Source organism: Mycteria americana, chromosome 3 (genome assembly GCF_035582795.1).
Source record: "Mycteria americana isolate JAX WOST 10 ecotype Jacksonville Zoo and Gardens chromosome 3, USCA_MyAme_1.0, whole genome shotgun sequence".
Taxonomy (NCBI): Eukaryota; Metazoa; Chordata; class Aves; order Ciconiiformes; family Ciconiidae; genus Mycteria; species Mycteria americana.
Window position 1 is genome coordinate 73,254,410 of NC_134367.1, and position 20,222 is coordinate 73,274,631.

General features: G+C 42.5%; 1 protein-coding gene across 2 annotated transcripts in view; it reads right to left on the bottom strand.

Annotated features, from left to right (window-relative positions):
- Window positions 1-16,139, bottom strand: part of PCMT1 (protein-L-isoaspartate (D-aspartate) O-methyltransferase) — a 35,768-nt gene extending 19,629 nt beyond the window's left edge. The window contains exons 1-4 of one of the 2 annotated variants that reach the window (XM_075499011.1): window positions 15,828-16,139; window positions 3,428-3,532; window positions 2,189-2,220; window positions 418-522 (exon numbers count right to left, since the gene is read on the bottom strand). In XM_075499011.1, coding sequence (XP_075355126.1) covers window positions 418-522; window positions 2,189-2,220; window positions 3,428-3,532; window positions 15,828-16,086 — 501 coding nt within the window. In that variant the 5' untranslated portion in view covers window positions 16,087-16,139. The remainder of the gene's footprint in view (window positions 1-417; window positions 523-2,188; window positions 2,221-3,427; window positions 3,533-15,827) is intronic. The other variant, XM_075499012.1, reaches the window with a different exon arrangement.
- Window positions 16,140-20,222: the final 4,083 nt, after the last annotated feature.

Consider the following 20,222-nt stretch of genomic DNA (forward strand, 5'->3'; position numbering starts at 1 on the left):
TACATATAATATATTTTCCTATGGAAAAAGGATTCTTTAAGGTCTCACTAAGCTCTCATCATAGCAGGAAGACATGACAATTGATCACAATTAGAACATTCATAGCCATACAACACAATGTAAAAATTAGGCTGCGCAAGACAAACATTTCCTTTCTTCAAGCTATGAAGCAACCACTAAAATGTAATCAAGAAAAAAAAACACTTTTCCAGACAGTTTCTTCACCATCACATGATTTACTGGACCCTTTAACTCAACCATCTAGTATCAGCTGCTAATCACACCCAGGAGAGTAAATTATTTTCTGTATAGTCTATGTTAGTCCACTGTATGAAGGATGCTTTTTCCCCCCCCCTTTAATTCAGCATTATGCTGCAGTTCAAGCAGTTCTGATGGTCAAGTGATTAAATATCTCACCATTCGCGAAAAGCATGCTGTAAGGATTCCACTTCCAGATCCTACATCAAGTGCTTTGGCTCCTTCATGTAACTGATCAGACAGAAGTTCAAGAGCATATGCATGCTAAGAGAAGACAGAAAAATTCAAAATATTTTAAGTGTCTATTTTACACAATATATGTTCATTTCTTCAGTGATTTTGGGCAATGCACTGAGGATTCGTGTAAGAAATTTTAGAATTATTTTCTATTACCAAAAAGGGGGGGGGGGGGGGAGAGTTAACTACATGATATAATCATTGCTGTTTCATGGACTTCAACAAATTGTGTGTGTGTGTGTGTGTGCGCGTGTATATACGGGTTTTTTTTTTTTTTAGTGTAGATAGATATAAACTCATTTGACCATTCAAGCTTCTAGCACACACTCAATTTAGATATAGTTTTGGGGAGAGACACCATAAATCAATTTCATTTTCTTCAGGTCTTCAGGTCGTTCTTACTGTTCCAGTAGTATATGGCCCATAAAGAATGGAGCTTATCATTATGCTATATACATTGGAATATGCTGGGACAGAGGGTAGTTAGGAAGAAAGCAGCTGTGGAGCATCAAGGAAAATGGCTACTAAAACTACCTCTTGCACTACCTGTACACTTGCTGAATCAAAGAGTAGGAAAAAGAGGTTGTCTTTAACAAAGGCAGATAGCCAGGCTCATATATGAAATGTAGTAGTCTACAGACACACTTCATGAGCAGTTTTGCTTTCCTACATGGTGGACCAGTATGCAAACTAAGCACACACTAAAAACCAAATTCATTCTTCAATGTTTCAGAGATAGCCATTACCACACTCCCATGGCTTAATCCATCACACCCAGAAAACAGAAATAATTAGAACATTTCTTGTTAACATTTGCTTAGAGGACACATTTCCTTTTTGCTCTAACACTTCATATACTACTAGTGCTAAGCATAGGATAATTCAAGGATCATGACTTAAGTGAGTTAAAATTTTGAAAACACTAGGTAGTTTTTAGTCAAGAGGAGCAGGCTTACTATGTTTTGACGCTTTTCAAACATTGCAAGGACAAAATATATGCTTCTATTCATCCTTCATCTCAAATAAAGAAACACAGAAAAATTATGTCTGTGCTAGATTTATGTACTGAAATCCCCTCTTAATGCTCAGTCATGAATGCCCTGGTCTCAAGCCACTTGGCAAAAAACCTGCATCTCAGTACAATATTTTTTTTCCTGTCCAAAGAATTAAAGGCATTACAGCAATACCATACCATAGAAATCACTATTATCCACTCCTGAATTCTTGTATTTTTATAAATTACAGAGTCAGAGTAATTTAGTTTGGAAAGGATCTCTGGAAATCCTGTGGTCCAACCCTCTTTCAACACAGGGGCAATTTAAATTAGGCTGCTTAGAACCCTGTCCAGTCAGCTTCTTTATATATCAAAGAACAGAATTTCCACAACCTGTGAAACCTGTTCCAGTGCTTAACTACCCTCAATGGGTTTTTTTTTCTTTTTCACCCTAGAAACTAATCAGAATTTCTCATGTTGCATTTTTTTGTCCACTACCCCTCATCCTATCACTGTGCATCTCCAAGAAAAGTCTGGCTCAATCTTCTCTGTGCCCTCCTACTAGGCAACCTCACAACAGCAACCTCACAACAGCATCACTGCAATCAACCGGTCATTCAATTTGCTAGGACAAATATTTTATTTCAGAAGCATTTGGATATTTATAAAATCACCTATAATCACAAGTTTAAAGCTTACCATATGTGGAGCACTGATTGTTGCTTGGAAACCTGTAAAACAAGAGAATGAAAGAACATGTTGATCGTTGTTCAGACGGCAACCTTACAGTCTTTATTATCTTGACTGTAAAATGCAATACCTTAATTGTCGCCCTCATTCAGGGCACTACACACACACATCCCCCAATGGTTACATAGGTACTCTACTTCAGAAGTGAGTTAAGGTACGTCATCTGAAAGCTATGCCATGTCAACTCTGGACAGGAAAAAAAAGGGTTCTACCCTTGATCTCAGTTACAATCTCCATTTTGTCACTATATTGCCTTAGCTTGATCAAGTGTGTTGAATTCAGAACAGTAATGTCTCCCAGAATAATGTAATGCCTTTTTCACTCGGTCCCTATGTAAAAACCTGGATTTGTTAGTTTGAGTTTGACGTGGTGGGGACCATAGAACTTCTGGAGACAACAACCTCATCTATTTTGCAGACAGCACACACCTATGAGAAAACATGGAGGAACACTCACCTATATTTGTTTCTGTGGAGATATATAAGCTTTTGAGCATGTATCTTAAAAGATTTTTGAATCTTCCTATACAACTAATAAAATCCTAATTCATAATTCTCACCACCCACTATTAAAGAAAAAAATTCAAGAATTTTCCTATACAAATAATAAAATCCCATTGCAATTCACAGTTCTCACCACCCACTATTGGGGGGGGCGGGAGGGTGTCAAGAAAAAAGAAATTAGTACATTTGCATAATTCATTCTCCTGCCTTGAAAAGATAAAACTGGGTTGTGGATGGGAAACAACTGTCCTATCAGTAGAACTTCCCATTCAAAGCCTATTTTTGTATTAAAAAAAAAAAAGTTATGTAAAGCATGTAAGCACCTCAGCATTGATCTCAACTGAATCATTTCTGTAAAGAGAGACTGTTTCTGACATCAACTGGATAAAAATGATTTTTAAGTATTTAAACATTAGCTGCACCACCACAATTTGCTGTGGTTTAAAAAATACATATTTACACATACCAATACTGACTAAAGAACATCTACTTGATGTATCCAAGTATGCCAGTTGCATTCCATAACAAATTGAAACTTAATTAAAAGGTATCAAATAAACTGATAAAGAACTAAACAAGCTTCCGAATTTAAAAAATTATGTTCACGTTCTTAACATATATGACAAAGGCAGTCACAGTTATGCAAGTTAGAACAATCTCAATCATTTTTACAAGATGATCTTACCTATAGACTGTGGAGAATCCATATAAGGATTGTATTTTGCATAGTGGCAACGGTCTGTAGCCAGCATTACTTCAAATACCTTGTCTGATTTGATTATTCCATTTTCTATAAATAAACAAATAAATAAAATTGAAGGCATTGTTTCTCTTCTGCAATGCAAGAGCATGTGAAATACATGAATATATTCCTAATATTCTGGGAAATCATGCTATCTTACCCCCTCTAACACACTAACCCTCATCATACAAGAATATAAGCTATGATCCATAGATCAAACAATGCTTAAGCCAGTGAACTTTGAACAACCCTTTCCCAGCAGTTACAGATGCTTTTCTGAAACATTAGAGAGAGACCATTTGCAAAGATCCATCCCCTAGAAAAACTCAACTTCATGCACACCTTTGATATTCCTGAAAACAGTCAGTAAGAAGCTGATATTACTCTACACACCAAACAAGATATACTTCATATTTCTAAGAAGCTATATAAGTGAGTAATTATTGAAAAATATACAAAAACAGGTTAGAAATGTGAAGCTGCAGCATCCTTGCTCAGTATTTTATTTTCAAGTTCTGTTTCTCTTTTGTGTTGGCAAGAAACTGCTTTTGTAAAGAAACTTCTACAGAATCAGAATTCTTATGCTGGGGCAGACTGAGGCCAAAGAGTTTTTATATCAAAACACTTTGAATCTTTGTTCACTTTTCAAAATACAATGTAAATGCACATACATGTAAAACGTCAGAAGCACTGTGCAGTGCAGCCATTTTTCCTTGCAATTTTATTGAAGGTTTTTTTTTTTTAATATGGATAATTCTTTTTTTTAAAGTTCTGAAGAGACATTTATGAGTAACAGGAAACTTTAGAAAACAAGTGGAAGAAATTAATCACTTGCATTAAAAGACACAGTAAAAACTACAAATAACTGAAATTTCAACAACAGATTGCTTCATTGAACTACTTACTTTAAACAAGGAAGATTTATTTGGAAAATTATACTTAAAAGGAAAAAAAATAGATAATTTGAGTACCTTCAAAAATCTAACCCAAAATGCAGTAATGTTAAAAAAAAAAATCAGATTAAGGATTAACACACCTGTGCCCAGGCCTGGGCTAACTTCTGCAGAGGCTTCCCTGACTGTTTACAGTGTGCTCCCAACCATCCTTATCAATCATGGGATTTGCTTTTGTTTTTTCTTACCTACTACCTGTGTCCAGGATTTAGTTATCCTATATAACAGAGGCTTCAATTCAGAGAGCAAAATAAACCCCCCAAACATTTCGCTTTTTGGTCTGAAGACAAAGTATCAGATAGAACTGCAACAGGAATATACTACCAAATTATTAAGGAAAAGAATAATTATTTTTTAAAAAATTCTCTTTTAGATTTATTTCTATATCTGATAAATCCCAGAAAAAGCATATACTCCCCTCGCAGACCACAGACATTACACATATCCTGTGCTTTGACTTCATTTAGAATTGTATACTACAGGTCCAGTTAGAGGAAACTCCTCATTTCAGTGCAAGTTTTTTAATCTGAGACAGCAAACATTTGCAGCAGTTCATAACTTTACTTACTGGGCAAAATTGCACCCCAAAAGAAAACAAACAAATCAATCCATTAACACACTGGCACTGACAATATAAGATACTAAGAAAAAAAAAATTGTTTTCCCCTGACCACTTGGAATTACTTGTATATCAGTTCTGTGAACAAAGCACAGAAACAAAAAAATTCACTGTTAAGATTCCCATTAGGAATCACCAAGAAATTAGTATCTCTAAAATAAATGTATGGGGGGGGGGGGGGGGGAGAAGTGGGAGAATAAGCAAAGCTGATTATAGCAGAAGTGAAAAAATAAAGGTTCTGGGGGGCAGAAGGGAGATCAAAAAGCAGCAGCTTAGAAGCACTCAGGAAAGATCTAAAACAGCGATTTATTCCTTGAGATTGTGTATTGTGCAGACACATATGTACATTCTAGAAGCTATAGGTAGCCATCTGCTCCTTCCTTTTGTGCCTTGGGGAAAAACACATGCAGAGAATACATAGATCAAGCTTCCAGCTTGGAAGACCAACTGCAGGGCCCTACGGTAAAGCCAAGAACCTCCTCTAGTTTTCAGGGGACCTTCTCTGTATTGCTGTGACTGCAGGCTCCTTCCAAACCTCTTCCTTCACGCTACCCATAATCCGTTTCCCCTTTTTACAAAACTCCATGCCTGCCACCTCTCTCATCTACTCCTGTCATCTTTTTACTTAAGAATATCAGTAAGTAAATTCACCTCTCAGCATTTACAAATTTTACTCTGCCTCCATTCTATTACTTTACTTATATATTTTAACCATTCTTCCCCCAACTTGTTTAATCAGAGTATAAGACCTCTATGGCAGAGACTGTGTGTGGATGTCTGTGCAAAACAAAGCACAAAACTTTGTTTCAGCCAAAGTACATATAACTTTATCGAGTGTGATGCTTACACTGACAGGCAAATGACCAAAAAAAAAATTGAAAACAGTAGCTACTAATATTCTACAAACTCTGAGCATTCAGGATGCTCTCATTCAGCAAACACTCCTGAGATTTGCTGCCTGTTGGACTGTCTTTGATTAGTGTCATCTTTTTCATCAGTAAATAAGAAGTTAAGCAAGTTACCCATGCTCAGAGTCCCTAGCAGAACCAGGGGGAGAAACTGGATCTCATGTCTCAGCCATGTAACTCTATTATTGAATAATGCCCCATCTTCATAAAAGATACACCCTCTCAGCTATCAATGTGGAATTACAGGGCATCACGTTATCCCCCCATAGATTAAGTCTGCTTTTCAAATTTGCTTATTATAGAGTGGAGACAACAAGAAATTTTAGGTGGGAATTCAGAAAAGCAATCAAGCCCTAAACAGTAAAGTAAATATTGACTTTGTAGTATTTTTTTTGGCGTTGATAACAAAAAGAATTTTTCTTAGTCTCATGGTTCAATATAGAGAAACACAGCAACTGCAAGGTACTGAACTCCAGTGAAAGTCCTTTCCTTCCTGCAGCAGTCAGTCCCAAGATGACTAACTGCCAAGATCTTAATTCTGTCTGGGAAAAATCTCTATCAGATTCTGAATGAAGTCCAGAAAACAAGTATATCCCCTAAAAAAGCCAATAATAAAAGTTTATATTGCAAATATGACATTCTAATTTCATTCCATCTCTAAGTGCCGAAAAAAACAAGACAATCAACAGTAAATTATTTATTAATAAAATGCCAAACACTTTCTAAATCTTAAAAGGAAGGTATATATTGCAGAAAAATAATTCACAACTAAATATATATAGGCTGATTATCCTTTCCAATGGTAACATGAACAGAAGACTCTCCTTGAGGAGAGTCTGCTGGGTTTCAAGACTCTGATAATCAGTACTGCAAACAAATCCAATATTAAATTATGAAGTGTTTACAAGCAAAGGCTAATACACAAACACACTAGCTTACAGCTTAAAATCAAATGTAAACTCTGTCAATTAGAGTTATATCAGCACAACTCCTAAGCTTCAAAGGGCTGAAGCTGAAAAGTAACCACTTAAGAATGGAGCACGGCCTGCAGAGTTCAAGAGTTACTCTGTGCAGAGGCTGTGGCAATGACAACTTGACATAACTGGAGCATGTTTTGAAAACTCACTCTGGTCTGCTTCTTCTCCACAAATAACACTGTGAAAACAGGAAAAGAGCTCACAGAGCAGTCCTTGGATTTGAAGGTGGAAATATACCACTGTTGAACGTAACCTGGGAAACTGGGCAGTTGGCTGTCAGAGAGCAAGGAAAAAAGAGCTGAAGTCTGAAAAGACACCACAGACTTGCAACAAGTAAACAACCTATGTTTTTATTTAGCAACAAATGCATTACTGAAGTGCTGATCTTTCAAAGAACTCCTTACATCACTGATGGTATCCTGACTGTTGATCAAACAAGTTTCCAACAAAACCATAAAATACTAGCAGTCAACACTTACACCAGCACTAGCTTCCAGATCAGAAAAAGGATGTCTCATTGCCACATGATAAAATCCAGCACATAAACTTACTATACAAATCATAAACAGCTACTCAAACACCTCCTGTTGCTGCCTTTACATAATCAAAGTGCTCATGCAGATCCCAAAACCATTTACTGTGGGGCTATTTCAGCATCCACATAGTTCAGTTTCTCCCCAGATTACCTTCCCCATAACCCCTGCAGAATACTTCACTTATGAAGATGACTTTTCAGCAAAACAGTGATATGCTTTAAGACCTCTGTATGATTTAAAAATAACGCAGAGCCCATGCAGCTCTGTATTACAAAAGATGAAATCTAGTAGATTAAAATTACTCAAGTGACAAGTAACAGTTTCCAGATGTCTCCATCTGACCCACGCAAACCAACTAGCAACTTTCAAGAGGAAAGTGGGCTGGAAGAGAACCCTGTCTTGATTTTCAAGCAATGTGAAGTTAGTTGGTTTTAAGCAGCTGATCAGCTGATGTTTTTAAGGTCAGGGTCTTTTTGTGTGGGGAGAGGAAGGAAAAAGATGGGAAGGAAAGCAATTCAGTTAACAGAATTTTATTTAAGAAACAAGCATAGGAAGATTTCACTGTAAACCATGAACACAAAGAAGCACTCTGAACAAGAAGTGATGGATCAGCATCCCGAGATCCAATAAAGGACACTGACCCCAAAACATACAAAACTCTTTGTGCTAAAGAAACTGAAAGTAGGTGTTTGCAAACAAGTGTTTTTTAAACCGCTCATACATACAAGCCTCTTGTGCTTTGCTGGCAATTTAAGAGTATCTGCCTCAAACATTCAGCTGCACGTCTGTTATCACTATGATTTGGATTCACAGTAATACATTATTCAAGCATAATGTTGCACAGAGTTGCATTGAGAGTCTGTCGTTCACAGACACAATGACAGAAAGACTGAAGAAAGTAAGGGTCCATCAGAACTAACCTTCGAGTCCAGAAATTAAATGCAAAGATCAAATCCCATGAAAATACTAGAGGCAGAAATTAAAAATAAAATTAAGATTTTTTTTTTTAAATTAAATTAGCATCTAAATGCTACTCAAAATATGCAGACATAAAACCACATGGGAACCAAAAGCTAGGTTCAACACAACAAACTAGTATACAGCCTCAAGATTCAGTTAAATACAAACTTACCCTCCAAAATGTCACTTCTGCTTTATTGGAGTACTCCTTCCCTATTTAATGACAATCACCTTCAAAAACAACCCATCCATTTTGATATAATGGATAAGAGCTCTCTATTTGTTTTCACAGATCTGAAAGTCTGTAGATTACTAATTCAAACATATTTAACCCCAGCTGTATTGCTCCCTCATACTGTAGGCTAATGTTGCAAAGTTGGTATAAACCATTTTCCTCTCTGGGGGTGGAGAAAGGCATGCTAGTTTTTTGCTCATAGTCCCACAATGCATATCTTTATCACAAAAGTCACCCATAATGTACGTACTTTTATTGAAATGGTTTTGCTGGTTTCATCTAAATCTGTATCAGCAGCTGAGTGAAGAAACTTTTGGGAGTACATGAAAGATGGAAGTGACTTTAAGGTTGGGTTCAGCCTGCAAGAACACAGAACTGCACCTTCCAATAAACTTTAACGCCTGTGTGCAAATGAGGGAGTCTTCACCTCTGAGGACACCTTGATCCCTCCACATTTGAGAGGGCTGAACTTCACTTACAAATCACATGGAACATCAAAACTGAAGAGTTCAATACAAAGCAGCAACAACCATCAGTAATAACTAAAAACTGTTGCAGAAGTTAAGATAAACTTAGCTGGATAGGACAGATAGATCAGCAACTCTCCTCTCAGTACAGCTTGCGGCAAGACTACTTCAATAGCTTTAGCAGATCTTTAAAGGCAGATGGTGCACATCTTAAACCTTACTGAGAAGGTTCCATGCAACCACTTTGCTGCTTTGTTTTCAGAAAAGCCAATGCTATCAAAACCAGCAGGTAGACCACACAAACACTCTGTTATTATGAAGGTGGTTTCACGAAAACAGGCGCTAGCACTATGCAAAAGCTGAGGAAGATGAAAAAGATCAGTAAAACATGACCCTGACACTTAGGACAAAATGACACAAAGCTATCATACTAGCAGAAATAAGGAAGAATTTCTGAAGTTATATTTGTCTGACCATCTCTTTTAGATTTCAACAGTGCGAGCATTTAAAACTATTTTGTGCTCAAGTCCAATGTTGCAGTATTCAGGTTCTGAAGTCTTAAAACATAACTCACAAGTCAACCAGTCCAGGAGTGATGTCATTCCAAAAATTTACTGGTCTCAAGCTCTGAAAGAGTTTACTCCATTTTTGCCAAAATTTGGTAATTTAAATCAAAATTAAAACCATAAATAAAATTAACATCTTGTAACAGTCTTAAGAAAAATTTTTACTTAAAAAATGTTATCATAACACTAACAAACATGACTTTGAGGTATTATATTCACAGAAACAATCACTCAAAAGAACACAAACATTATGCATTTCTTTCCAAGCTTACTAACAGCTCTTAGTACTAAGTCAGGATGAAAGAAACAGTAGCATTAGAAGAAAAGCTTGGAGTTATATTGAAACTAAAACATAGGAGATTCCCTCTTTTTAACATGCCCACAAGCAACAGTAATCACCCGCAAGGGACAGATTTGCAAAGTTATTTCCATTTTACTATGGATTATTAGGCAGCCTCAGACTACCAGAAAAAAAATAGTATTATGCCATTAAACCCAACCAGAGACAAAAAAAAAAAAAAATCCTCAATCTAGCAAAAGAACTAAACATTTTTAAATTAAAATGACTGATCATAAAACATTGCAAATAAATAAGCATTGTGTTATAAATAAGCAGCCAAAAACATGCTCTCTTTTTTCCCTGGATGACTGAGGACGTGGACTTTGTTGCACTGAATTTTGGGGTTGTTGTGGGAAAGAATGGGTACGTTTTTAATGTTACATCAACACCTTGTCTAACATTAAGGGAAAAAAAAATATGCCAACAACAAAGAACGAGTTAAGAACACAATCCTAATTTACACACAGGTAAAGTGTGATTAATGTTTTTAAAGCTAGTTTTCCTTTCTGTTAACAGTCTTATTTTCTGGGATGTTAAGTTGCCTTGATTTACATGAAGGCCTCCCTCTCAGAAGGTCAAGGGTGTAGAAATTCCTTCAAAACATTTCACTGACATGGGCAAATCACTAACAAATACTTAAATCACTAACAAAAAAAGTCTCATGGCAATTTTTCGGCAATTATTCAAATTACTTGCTAACAAAATAAAAAAATCTCAATGCTCCAAAAAATAGCATCACAGATTTCAACTCTATGCCACCTGAGACATTAACTAAATTTAAGAAATTTTAGATATTCTTAAACTAGTGTATCAGTGGATGTGGGTTTTTTTACTTAAATAGTCCAATTTTCAACTGTTTCACTATCCGGCCATGAGTTACAATGCTTAGTCACTCAAGCCTCAATACAACATATATGTTGAAGGAAAGTGTGTTCACTGAAAGCACTCAACAGGCAGCATAACAGCGTAACTGCTTGTACAGCGGAGGTATTAAATTTGGGTTAAGTGTTTTTTATTGGTCTAATTATCCATTGCTATTTCCCTTCTTCATGTTCATCCAAGTTACATTACTCTTCCTTGAGCAAAATTAGCCAGATGTAGAAGAGATTTGTTAACCAAGGAAAATGACATGGCAGGGGAAAAAACAAAACAAAACCAATGTTTAGTCCTTGCTGAACCTAGTTTAGGCTTAGTAATGCCATATTCAATACCTCCACATTCATGGCAGTTCCCAAAGAGATCTGTCCTCAGCAATCAGAAACCTGCAACAAAGGTGCAGATTCATTGTAGGTAAGCCTTCACTATGATGAAACTCGCCAAGATATCATTTTTAATTATTTAACATCTAAATAATAAAATGCTCAGAGAAATAACTGTAGCACGTCTAAGAATAGAACCCGCAAGGCCTGACAATATTTGAATATATACTGATTTGAAACACCATTCACACTGAAAAATTAGGACTCTCATCTCAAGTGAGGCAGGAAATTCTATGGAATTTGTGGTATCTCAAATTACAGTTGCTAACTTTTGTGATACAAGTTTATTAGATGAGGAAGAGAAAGAGAGTGTAGCAGGAAACAAGCCCACAGATGGTTAACAACATTATGCAGCATTTAGCTACAGTCAAGTTATTTCACCTTCACCTGGAAATGTGGATTCAAAAGCATGTATGTGTGTTTGTAACACCCTTGGCACAACATGATCAGAAAAATAAGCAAAGAAAAATTGTCATATGGCAGCATACGGTATTGATTGGAGGAGAGAAAGAGAGGTGTGATAAGAAAACTTAATTAACTTTGATGGGCTGTGAATTGGACAGGGACCAATTTTTGAGTTCTGCAGGTGGGAAAGAAAAGCTGATTTCTAAGACGTTGGCATGCAAACTAACAGGACTTGGCAAGAGCCCAAGTATGAAAGACAGAAGATCAAAATGACCCAAGAGTGAGATGAGGGAACAGTGGATAACTGAAGATAAAGAGAGGGGGGAAAAAAAAAATACAGATTTAGAATCCAAAAATCTTCAACCAAGCAAGATAACAGTAAATAAGTCACCAATTACCCAGTCTTTTCCTGCTTCCTCAGCATCCCTATACAGTAAGTTATAACAAAAAGAAACTCTAGTCACCGTTATGTATTTAAACACAGTCAATTACTTCTACGTTTAGCATGATTTCTAACCCTAGAGTAACCTAAGATAGTTTCTTAGAAGTGTCGTCTGCTAAAAGATCTTAATTTAAATATTTTTAGGGGGAAAGTTTGCTCAAGTTTGAAGGTTCAGCTATTTTCAGTTAGGAAGAAGCAAAGATTGAAATAATTACTCTGTAAAGGCGAAAAATATTTTTTTAAAATATGCTGGAAGAATCTTCTTTCTAATGCTGGAAGAATCAAACATTTGGAAAAAAAGGCATTTTTAAAAATGAGTAGTTCTGAGATCACTGGAAAAGAAAGCAGCTGAACATCTCATAGAAACAGCACGCTCAAGGATAGCATTTTTGTTGTGAAGAAAAAAGTACATTTTAAGCGAGTTTATTTTGTACGTCACAAATTGTGCACCTATGATGCCTCAAATTAATGGTGCAAGAACATGTTTACAATGCAACAAGCAGCTAAAAATCAAAACAACAAAACAAAGAGTCATGCAACATTCTTCAGCCACTTGTCTCTAAGCGTGCACTGAAAAATAGGCAGTTCCAGGGCCCTCTTCATTAGTTTGCCTACATGAAAGCAAAGATAAGACTTGTAAAGAATACTTGCCTAAATCTGCATGCAAATACACAAAGGCACTTCCCACTGCTCTAACACAATGATCATTACCTTATAGAAAAGTTAATTCTATAGTTAAGGCAACAGTGAAATGAGAATGAGCATATGTTAATATGGTTTCATGAAATTAGAGGACTTTATTGCCACAATATAGAAGCGTTAGTAACTGTCAATAATAACTTATAATAAAGAATAATCTTTATAGCTGTTTTAAAGGAAAAGAATATGTAGCCTACAGGAGATTTCCATCGACGTTTTTATTTGGAAACAAGATCAGTTTAAGAAGCTCCCATTCTCCCCAGCCCACTTATACCCTTAACAAAGTTCACTGCTTCTCCGACCACAATAGTACAACAGCTTACAGATGCTGAGAAGTTTAAACCTCGGTGTTTCGCAAGGGGAGTAATGAGAAAGTGACCCAGTCTTACAACACAGCCTCCCTTACAAGCAGTTCTATAAGCACAGTGAAGAGAAGACCTGTGGCGTAAGGGCAGGAGCAAGAACCTCTCAACCAGGCTTCGCTGCAGAAGAAAACATACTGTGTCACTACAACCTGCATTATTTCCTTTATTTTAAGTTATGCAAATTACACACTAAATTACACACTCATTTACTAAGTTACACAAGATAAACACTCAGACAACATCAAATTAATCTCACCTCCCTTGCATTCTTACTTCTAGCATAAAAATGCTAGAAATGCCATGCTACTTATCTGGTTTTAGAGAAAAAAAGTTAAATATGTTGAGGGATCTACTACTCAAAAGGAATTCTCTAGAACATTTTTAGTCTTTCTGTCACCAATGATTTTTAAGTCTGTTAAAAACGTATCTGGGAGAATTATATATCATATAAAATGGTACTTTCTTCTAAACGTGTTCCCAACTTTAGCAAGGCGGCATCATATTACCTGGAGAACTCTTATTTGAAAGTTATGGTCTTAATCCTCCAGCTGCTCTGCACTGATAAAGCCCTACGCCATCACTGGAGTCCCACTGGGGTCAACACCACAATCTTGCTGTGAGATCAAAAGCCTCTGTGCCTTCACAACATTTTATTTCCAATCCACTGTTTAACACCCCTCAAAATATTTTGGCATACATATGTAAAACGGGAGGGGAGGAATTACAGACTGTAATTTTCCAGGTAATTACCATCACTGTATATTTTGAGATTACAATATTAAACACTTCTGGTTTACTTTCCTCTTCCTATACTACTGTTGTCGTGTACTAACTATAATGGGGTTTAGCTCTTTCATTATTATTATTATTTGCAAAGGCCTAAACAGTTTCCATGTGTTGAAAAATACTGTCATTGTTTTCTTCAACAGAAAAATCAGTTTTGCCTTCAGGTTCTCAGAGACAAGACAATTCTGGCAATAATCACTTTTTGGATGTATTTTGGAGCTTGACATTGATTTTTACGTCAGAAAGTTTTCCCCTGCTGTGCAAGGGAACAGAATTTCACTAAAACTGTATTTCTAGCTCTTACAGTTGCAAACAAAACAAAAAAATGCACTGCAACTCTCGTAACTAGAGAAGTTATCTATTTGTTAAACAGGCAGTTTTTACATTGAAACTGAAAGTCGCTTCAGCATATATTGCTCTACTGGATGGAAGAGTTCTCAAGAGAGCGGCAAAAGAAAATACTGGAAAAGACCACAGGATCAGAGGATCTAACGTAAGCAGACTGGAGAAAACAACAAGGATGATTCTCCTATGTCTCCAAAATAACGAGGAGGCCAAACAGGTGAAGCTGTCTGTGGTCTTGCAGCATCACTAAAACAGGGAAACAACTGCCATAAAACAGGCTCCAAATCTACAACCTTTCACGTCTAGGACACGGACTCGAGGAGAGGAAGGGAAAGACCAGGAGTAAAGAAGAGACGCTACAAGTGTATCTAATACAGATTAATCCGAGGCTAGTATGAAAAATGGAAGCTCTGAATAGGGAAGGTGTTATTGCCCTGTCCTCTCAGCCTGGATCCCATGTAAATGACCCTGCAGACCTGTACCGAAGTACATCAGCGCAGAGCACCCGCCCAGCACCTTCCACCCGCAGCACAAACCTTCGGTAAGGACAAGGAACGCCAAGTCCCGGGCAGTCACCGGAAAGCTTGGCGACAACACGAGCCTGTAACCTCGGCAGCTCCTCTCCTCTCCCAGCGGTCCCAGCCCACCTCTTCGAAAGGAGCAACTCGGGACCGGGGCCAAAAGCGAGCACTTCGGACCTCACGAGGGGACTGCTGCCACACGCCCCTCTCCCCCAACAAAAACCACCTCGGCCTCTTCGGCGCGTTTCCCAAACCCGGGCGGCTCCCACTGCCTTTAGCCGGGGCCTGAAAGGCCGAAGGACGGTCGCTGCGCGCCCGCCGACACCACCGTACCCCTGCCCGCCCTGCGAGGGGCCCCGAGACGCCGCTCCCCACCGCCCGGCGGCGGGCGTGCGGACCCGGCAGAGGCGGCCAGAGCGAAGCCGGAGGGACGCCGAGCCCGGTGCGTGCGGAGGATCACGGGCCCTCCAGCGCTGCTGCTGCCGCCGCCGCCGCCGCCGCGGCCCCGCCTCAGCTCGCACAAGAGCGTTACGGGCAGGCGGGGACGAGGCGGCGGGAACGGGGCCGGGAAGGGGGGGAGGCGGCGGGCTGACAACAACCACAGCCGCCGCAGAGCGCTTCCCCTTCGGGACCGCCATCGGCGCCGCCCCTCCCGCCGCATCTCCTCCCGCAACAACAGCCCGGGCCCGCCCTGCGCCAGCGGCCGCCGCCCTCCACCCGGCTGCGGGACGGCGGCGGCGCTCGCCGCGCCCTCCCAGGAGGGACCCGGACGGACACCCAGACACACACCCCCCGGCTGGGCGCCGCCTTCGCCTCCTCCCCCCGCCGGCGCTGCTCCTTGACAGTTGGCGGCTGGGCGGGCGCCGCGGGAATGCGAAGTGCGTGCGGCCGAGCGGCCGGTAAGGGTCACCCCGCGGCTGAGGCGAGAGGGCCCCGCCCGCGCCCCCGCCCCGGACTCACTGCGGAGGTTGTGGATGAGCTCGGAGTGGCTGGCGCCTCCCGACTTCCAGGCCATCGCTAGACACACTCTGCGGAGCAGGTACAGAGCCGCCTTCAGCGCCGCGACTGCGCACAGCAGCTTCCCCAGGAAGGACACAACCTCCAGCGCCGACACAGGCGCCGCCTCCTCGCCTCCTCCCCCCCCCGCCGCCGCCGCTGCGGCTGCCGCGCGCCCGCCGGGGGGAGGGGCCACGCGCCCACCGCCCCGCGCGCCCGACATTCTCCGGCCGCCGCCGCTACCGCCGCCGCTCCGCCGGCCCGCGCTGGCCCCCGCGCATGCGCGCCCATCGCCCCCGGGGGGGCGCGTGGGGAGATCCCCGCGCGGGGCGGGGGGGGGCTGCTCGGCAGCTGCCCGTCAGGGGCCCGTCCCCTCCCGCCCCGCCGATCTCCGGAGGCTGCGGGCGCAGGGGAGCGCGGGCGGGCCGCCCCTCCGCTGCTCCAGCAGCCCGCGCGGCGGGGCCGGCCTTCCCCCCCCGCGGTGGCATTGCCACCGTGAGCCCCCGGTAACACACGGGCGCGCTCACCGCCGCAGCGCGTCGTGGCCGCTCGCACGGCGCTGGGGGTGTGGAGAGGCCGCGGGACGTGCCCGGGCTGGCGGAGCACACGGATGGCCCACACCCCGGTGCCCGTAGCGCCCTCCGGGGCCCAGCCGCCCGGGCCCGGCGGGGCCCGAGCCCGCCCCTCCCCACAGCTGCGGCCGGCGACGCCACTCGCGCGGGCTCAGCCGCTGCTGCCGGCTCGCGGGTTTGGTTGCAGGGGCCGCGGATCCCGCGCTGGCGGCGAGCGCGCAGCCCTGCCCTCGCCCCAGAAGCCGCAGGGCTGCGGGCGCGGGTTTGCGAGCTTAGGAGCTCCGTTAATGAATGGGCTAGCGAAACGGCGCGTCGGTACTCCCCCCGCCCCCGGCTTTGGCCGCTCTCGTGAAATGAGCCGGCACACGCCGCGTCCGAAGAAGGGGGGCGGTGGCCCCGGCCCGGCCCGGTCACGGCGGCGCCACAAGCCCCCCGCAGCAGCCCAGCACGGGCCCCGCCGCCCTTGCGACGGAGCCAATTATCGCCGTTCCGCAGCGCCGCGTTTTGCATGGGGCGCGCCTATTGGCCGCGGCAGCCCGCGCGGGCCAGGCCTACGTGTTGGAGGCTGCCATTGGTCAGCTGGCGCGGGCGAGCCGGCGGGCCTGCCGGCGGGAGCTGCCCCCGAGGAGGCGGTCGCTGCAGGGGGAGCGAAACGGAGGTAGGCTGCCGGGGAAGGAAGATGGGACTGAACACCTGGGAAACCACGCAAAAAATGGGGAGGGACGGAAGGTTACGAGAGTTGGCACCTGCCAGTGTGGCTCAACGGTGCCAGAGTACCAACGGTCTGTTAACCAGTGCGATGCTGTTGTAGGACAAAGTTACGAAGTAAAATTCCTGTTAAAAGGTGTCTAGGCCATGAAATCAGTAACTCCGAATTTAATAAACGCCAAACTGATACTTCCGATGTGGCCTTCACTCTGGCCCAGCGCAGGCACACGATGAAGTAGCAATCTTAAGGGAAAAGTAGCACCTCCGGTTCCTCCCACAGCCTGTAGCATAATGCAGAAAACCTTAGAATTAGTTTCCTACAGTCTTGTGGTGTTCCTGGGTACTCCTAAACTCCTTAACGATTAATTTTGCCACCAATATTCGTTTGCCACCTGTTATTTGTACGTGTTTCTATTGTTTTTAAGGGAAAGCGAATTCCACTATTGCAGACAATTTCGGGGAACCTACTGTCAGTGCTGTGACTTTTGCATTTGTGCCCCCTTCTGGTCCCTGTGAACGAGCTGCCACACGCCCGGGACTGCAATTTTGCAGCGCTTCCTCTCTTAACCAGGCGCAACAGTGCAGGTACGTCATCTACTTGGTACCAGACGGTTTTCAGTTCTTTTCTTTTGAAACATGAGGATAGTGATACATAACTATGAATAGATAGGCCCTATCGATAGTACGTTGTATAAACGTTAGCAAAAACAAGGTATCATCCAGCAGATATAAATTCAAATATTATATTGTTTCTTAAAAGCATTCCTGATACAAGGACACACACAGCCTAACATACCACCATGGGAGACACAGATAACATCGTCTTCTGTGCGAGAACCCATCCTGGGAGCTATGAGCCTGTTCCAGTTCCACACAACACATATACTCCATCCCATCATTGCTGGTTCAGGTGAAGAAAATGAGGTGAAGGTGAGAATCTGCTTTTCTGGCTAGCACTCAATCCAGGGCAAATCTGGCAGTTGCCCAATGCACCAGGTCCCATCCATAGACTTCCCAGACCTTTCCCGTCTGGTTCTTTTAATCCTGGAGACAGATCCACTGCTTCATTGTGTATTCTCCATCTAACTTCTCCTAAGCATGATCTGGCAACCGCTCTACAGTCCATGAGAGATTCCCAGCCTGCCCCAGTATATAAAAGGTCTCCCTGTTATATCCAGTGGGCTGGGAGAGAAGGAAAGAAGTCATGGAGTCAGAAGAATTCCCAAAGGGCAGCAAATACAGAGAACAGACAGACATTGTAAAAATACACACACAAAAATACTTCATTGTTTTAAATGCAAAAGACATTTTCTGTTGTCAGATGCAAGCAAACTGCATTGCTTTCACATAGAGAGGTTGTTGGCAAGAAACTAGCTGGCCCATGTTTAAAAGCATTCCGGGGATACTTAGCCCCTTGGGGGACCAGAAACACAAGAGAAACCATCTACATACGAACTGACGCTGCTCACCAGGACCAGCTTGAATTAGGGTTAAGCTTGTCACAGAGCACAGAGAAAGGGCTCACCTTTATCTCCTAGGAACTTGCAGTTTTGGACTGAATGTACTTATTGTCCATGTCTTGGCTACGTTCTTGGCATGACTATTCAGAGAATGACAAGAACATAAGTGTGAGCCTTCCTAAGTGATATCTGGGGTGTCTTGGATGGATACCAGGCATGTGTGAAGGAAACAGCATTTGGCTCTGCAAGTTTCCAAGAGCTTTAAGACAAGCCAAGTTGCCTCAAAGGGCCCTGAGAAACTGCCATGCACCAATAGCAGCAGGATGGACCCATTTGTGCAGTAAACAAACGTAAGCGTCCCTAGCTCTTTCTGCTCTATAACCCCAGGCCATGAATCCATTTTTTAAACTTATTAAGACCATATCCATTAAGATAAAACTAAAAGGAACATAGACATTCTACACTAGAGCAAAAGACAAGCAGAAATTAAAAAAAAAAGTTTTCTGGCCATCAGCATTCATGTGGAACCTCTCCATCTGCTCTGGCACTCAGCATTCCTGTATCCTCTTCCCCCTCACTTGTCCAGATCAGCATGAGCACCTTGGTCCCTGGATGCCCACTGTCAGTTGCAGGCACCTCCATCTTCCACAGGTACAGCCATCTCCCTAGACTCTCCAGGGAGCTGGTGCATGGGCAGCCCTATGAGGGAAGAGGCACGGGAATGCCAGCAGCCAGAGTGGGCCATCACTTGATTGTTCTGACATGGAGATCCCACTAATTTTAAGCACATGTCAGACCTCTCTCCTTTTCCGCACATGTACCCACATCTCAATCCCTTAGCAGTACTTACATACATTTATATATAAAACCCTCCATGCTACTATTTCTGTTTCATCCCTTCCCTCCCACCTCATGAACCCATTAGATTTTTTAAATTCTTTGAATTTAAAAAGCATATGAAAAGTTGATCATCACTGTCTGATCCCATCTGCTTCTGCATATACATACCACAAGCAGAAATTGCCTTGCGAAATGTTCCTGCTGAACATTTCCGCAGTTATGTCCCAAACCCCACACTAATTGGCTTCTACACCTACAGTCACTCCTCTCCCTGCCTCCATTCTGTTTTTAACTTAATCACTCTCCTTCATCTCATTTCTTTTCCTGTAATCTCAAGCCAGTTTGGTGTGTACTTTCGTTTTGTATTTCCATTTCAGAAGTTCACATTATTTTGAACTCGGCATCCCTCTTTTCCCATTCAACGAGGAGGTGAGAGGGACCCAGGCACATCAGTGACTCTCCGTGTTAGGGAGCAGCAGGACTGAGACCCCTCTGTGAGAGAAGGTGAGCCTGGAGCCAGGGATGACAATGCCACACAGCAGGATGCCATCCCATGGTGTCCGAGCAAGGCAAGCAGAGCAGGGCTGGGGACAGTAATGGTTTTGCCTTCAAGCAAAAGCAAAGGGACAAGTCAGGCCCCAAGTGAAGCCAGTCACCCAGTCAGGGACATGGCTGGGCACAGGCTCTCCTACAACACAGCTCAGGCCAGGAGCGGGTGCCCCAGCCCAGGTGGGAGCCCCAGGTGAGGGCAAGTAAGGCTTATGAATGCACCCAGGGCC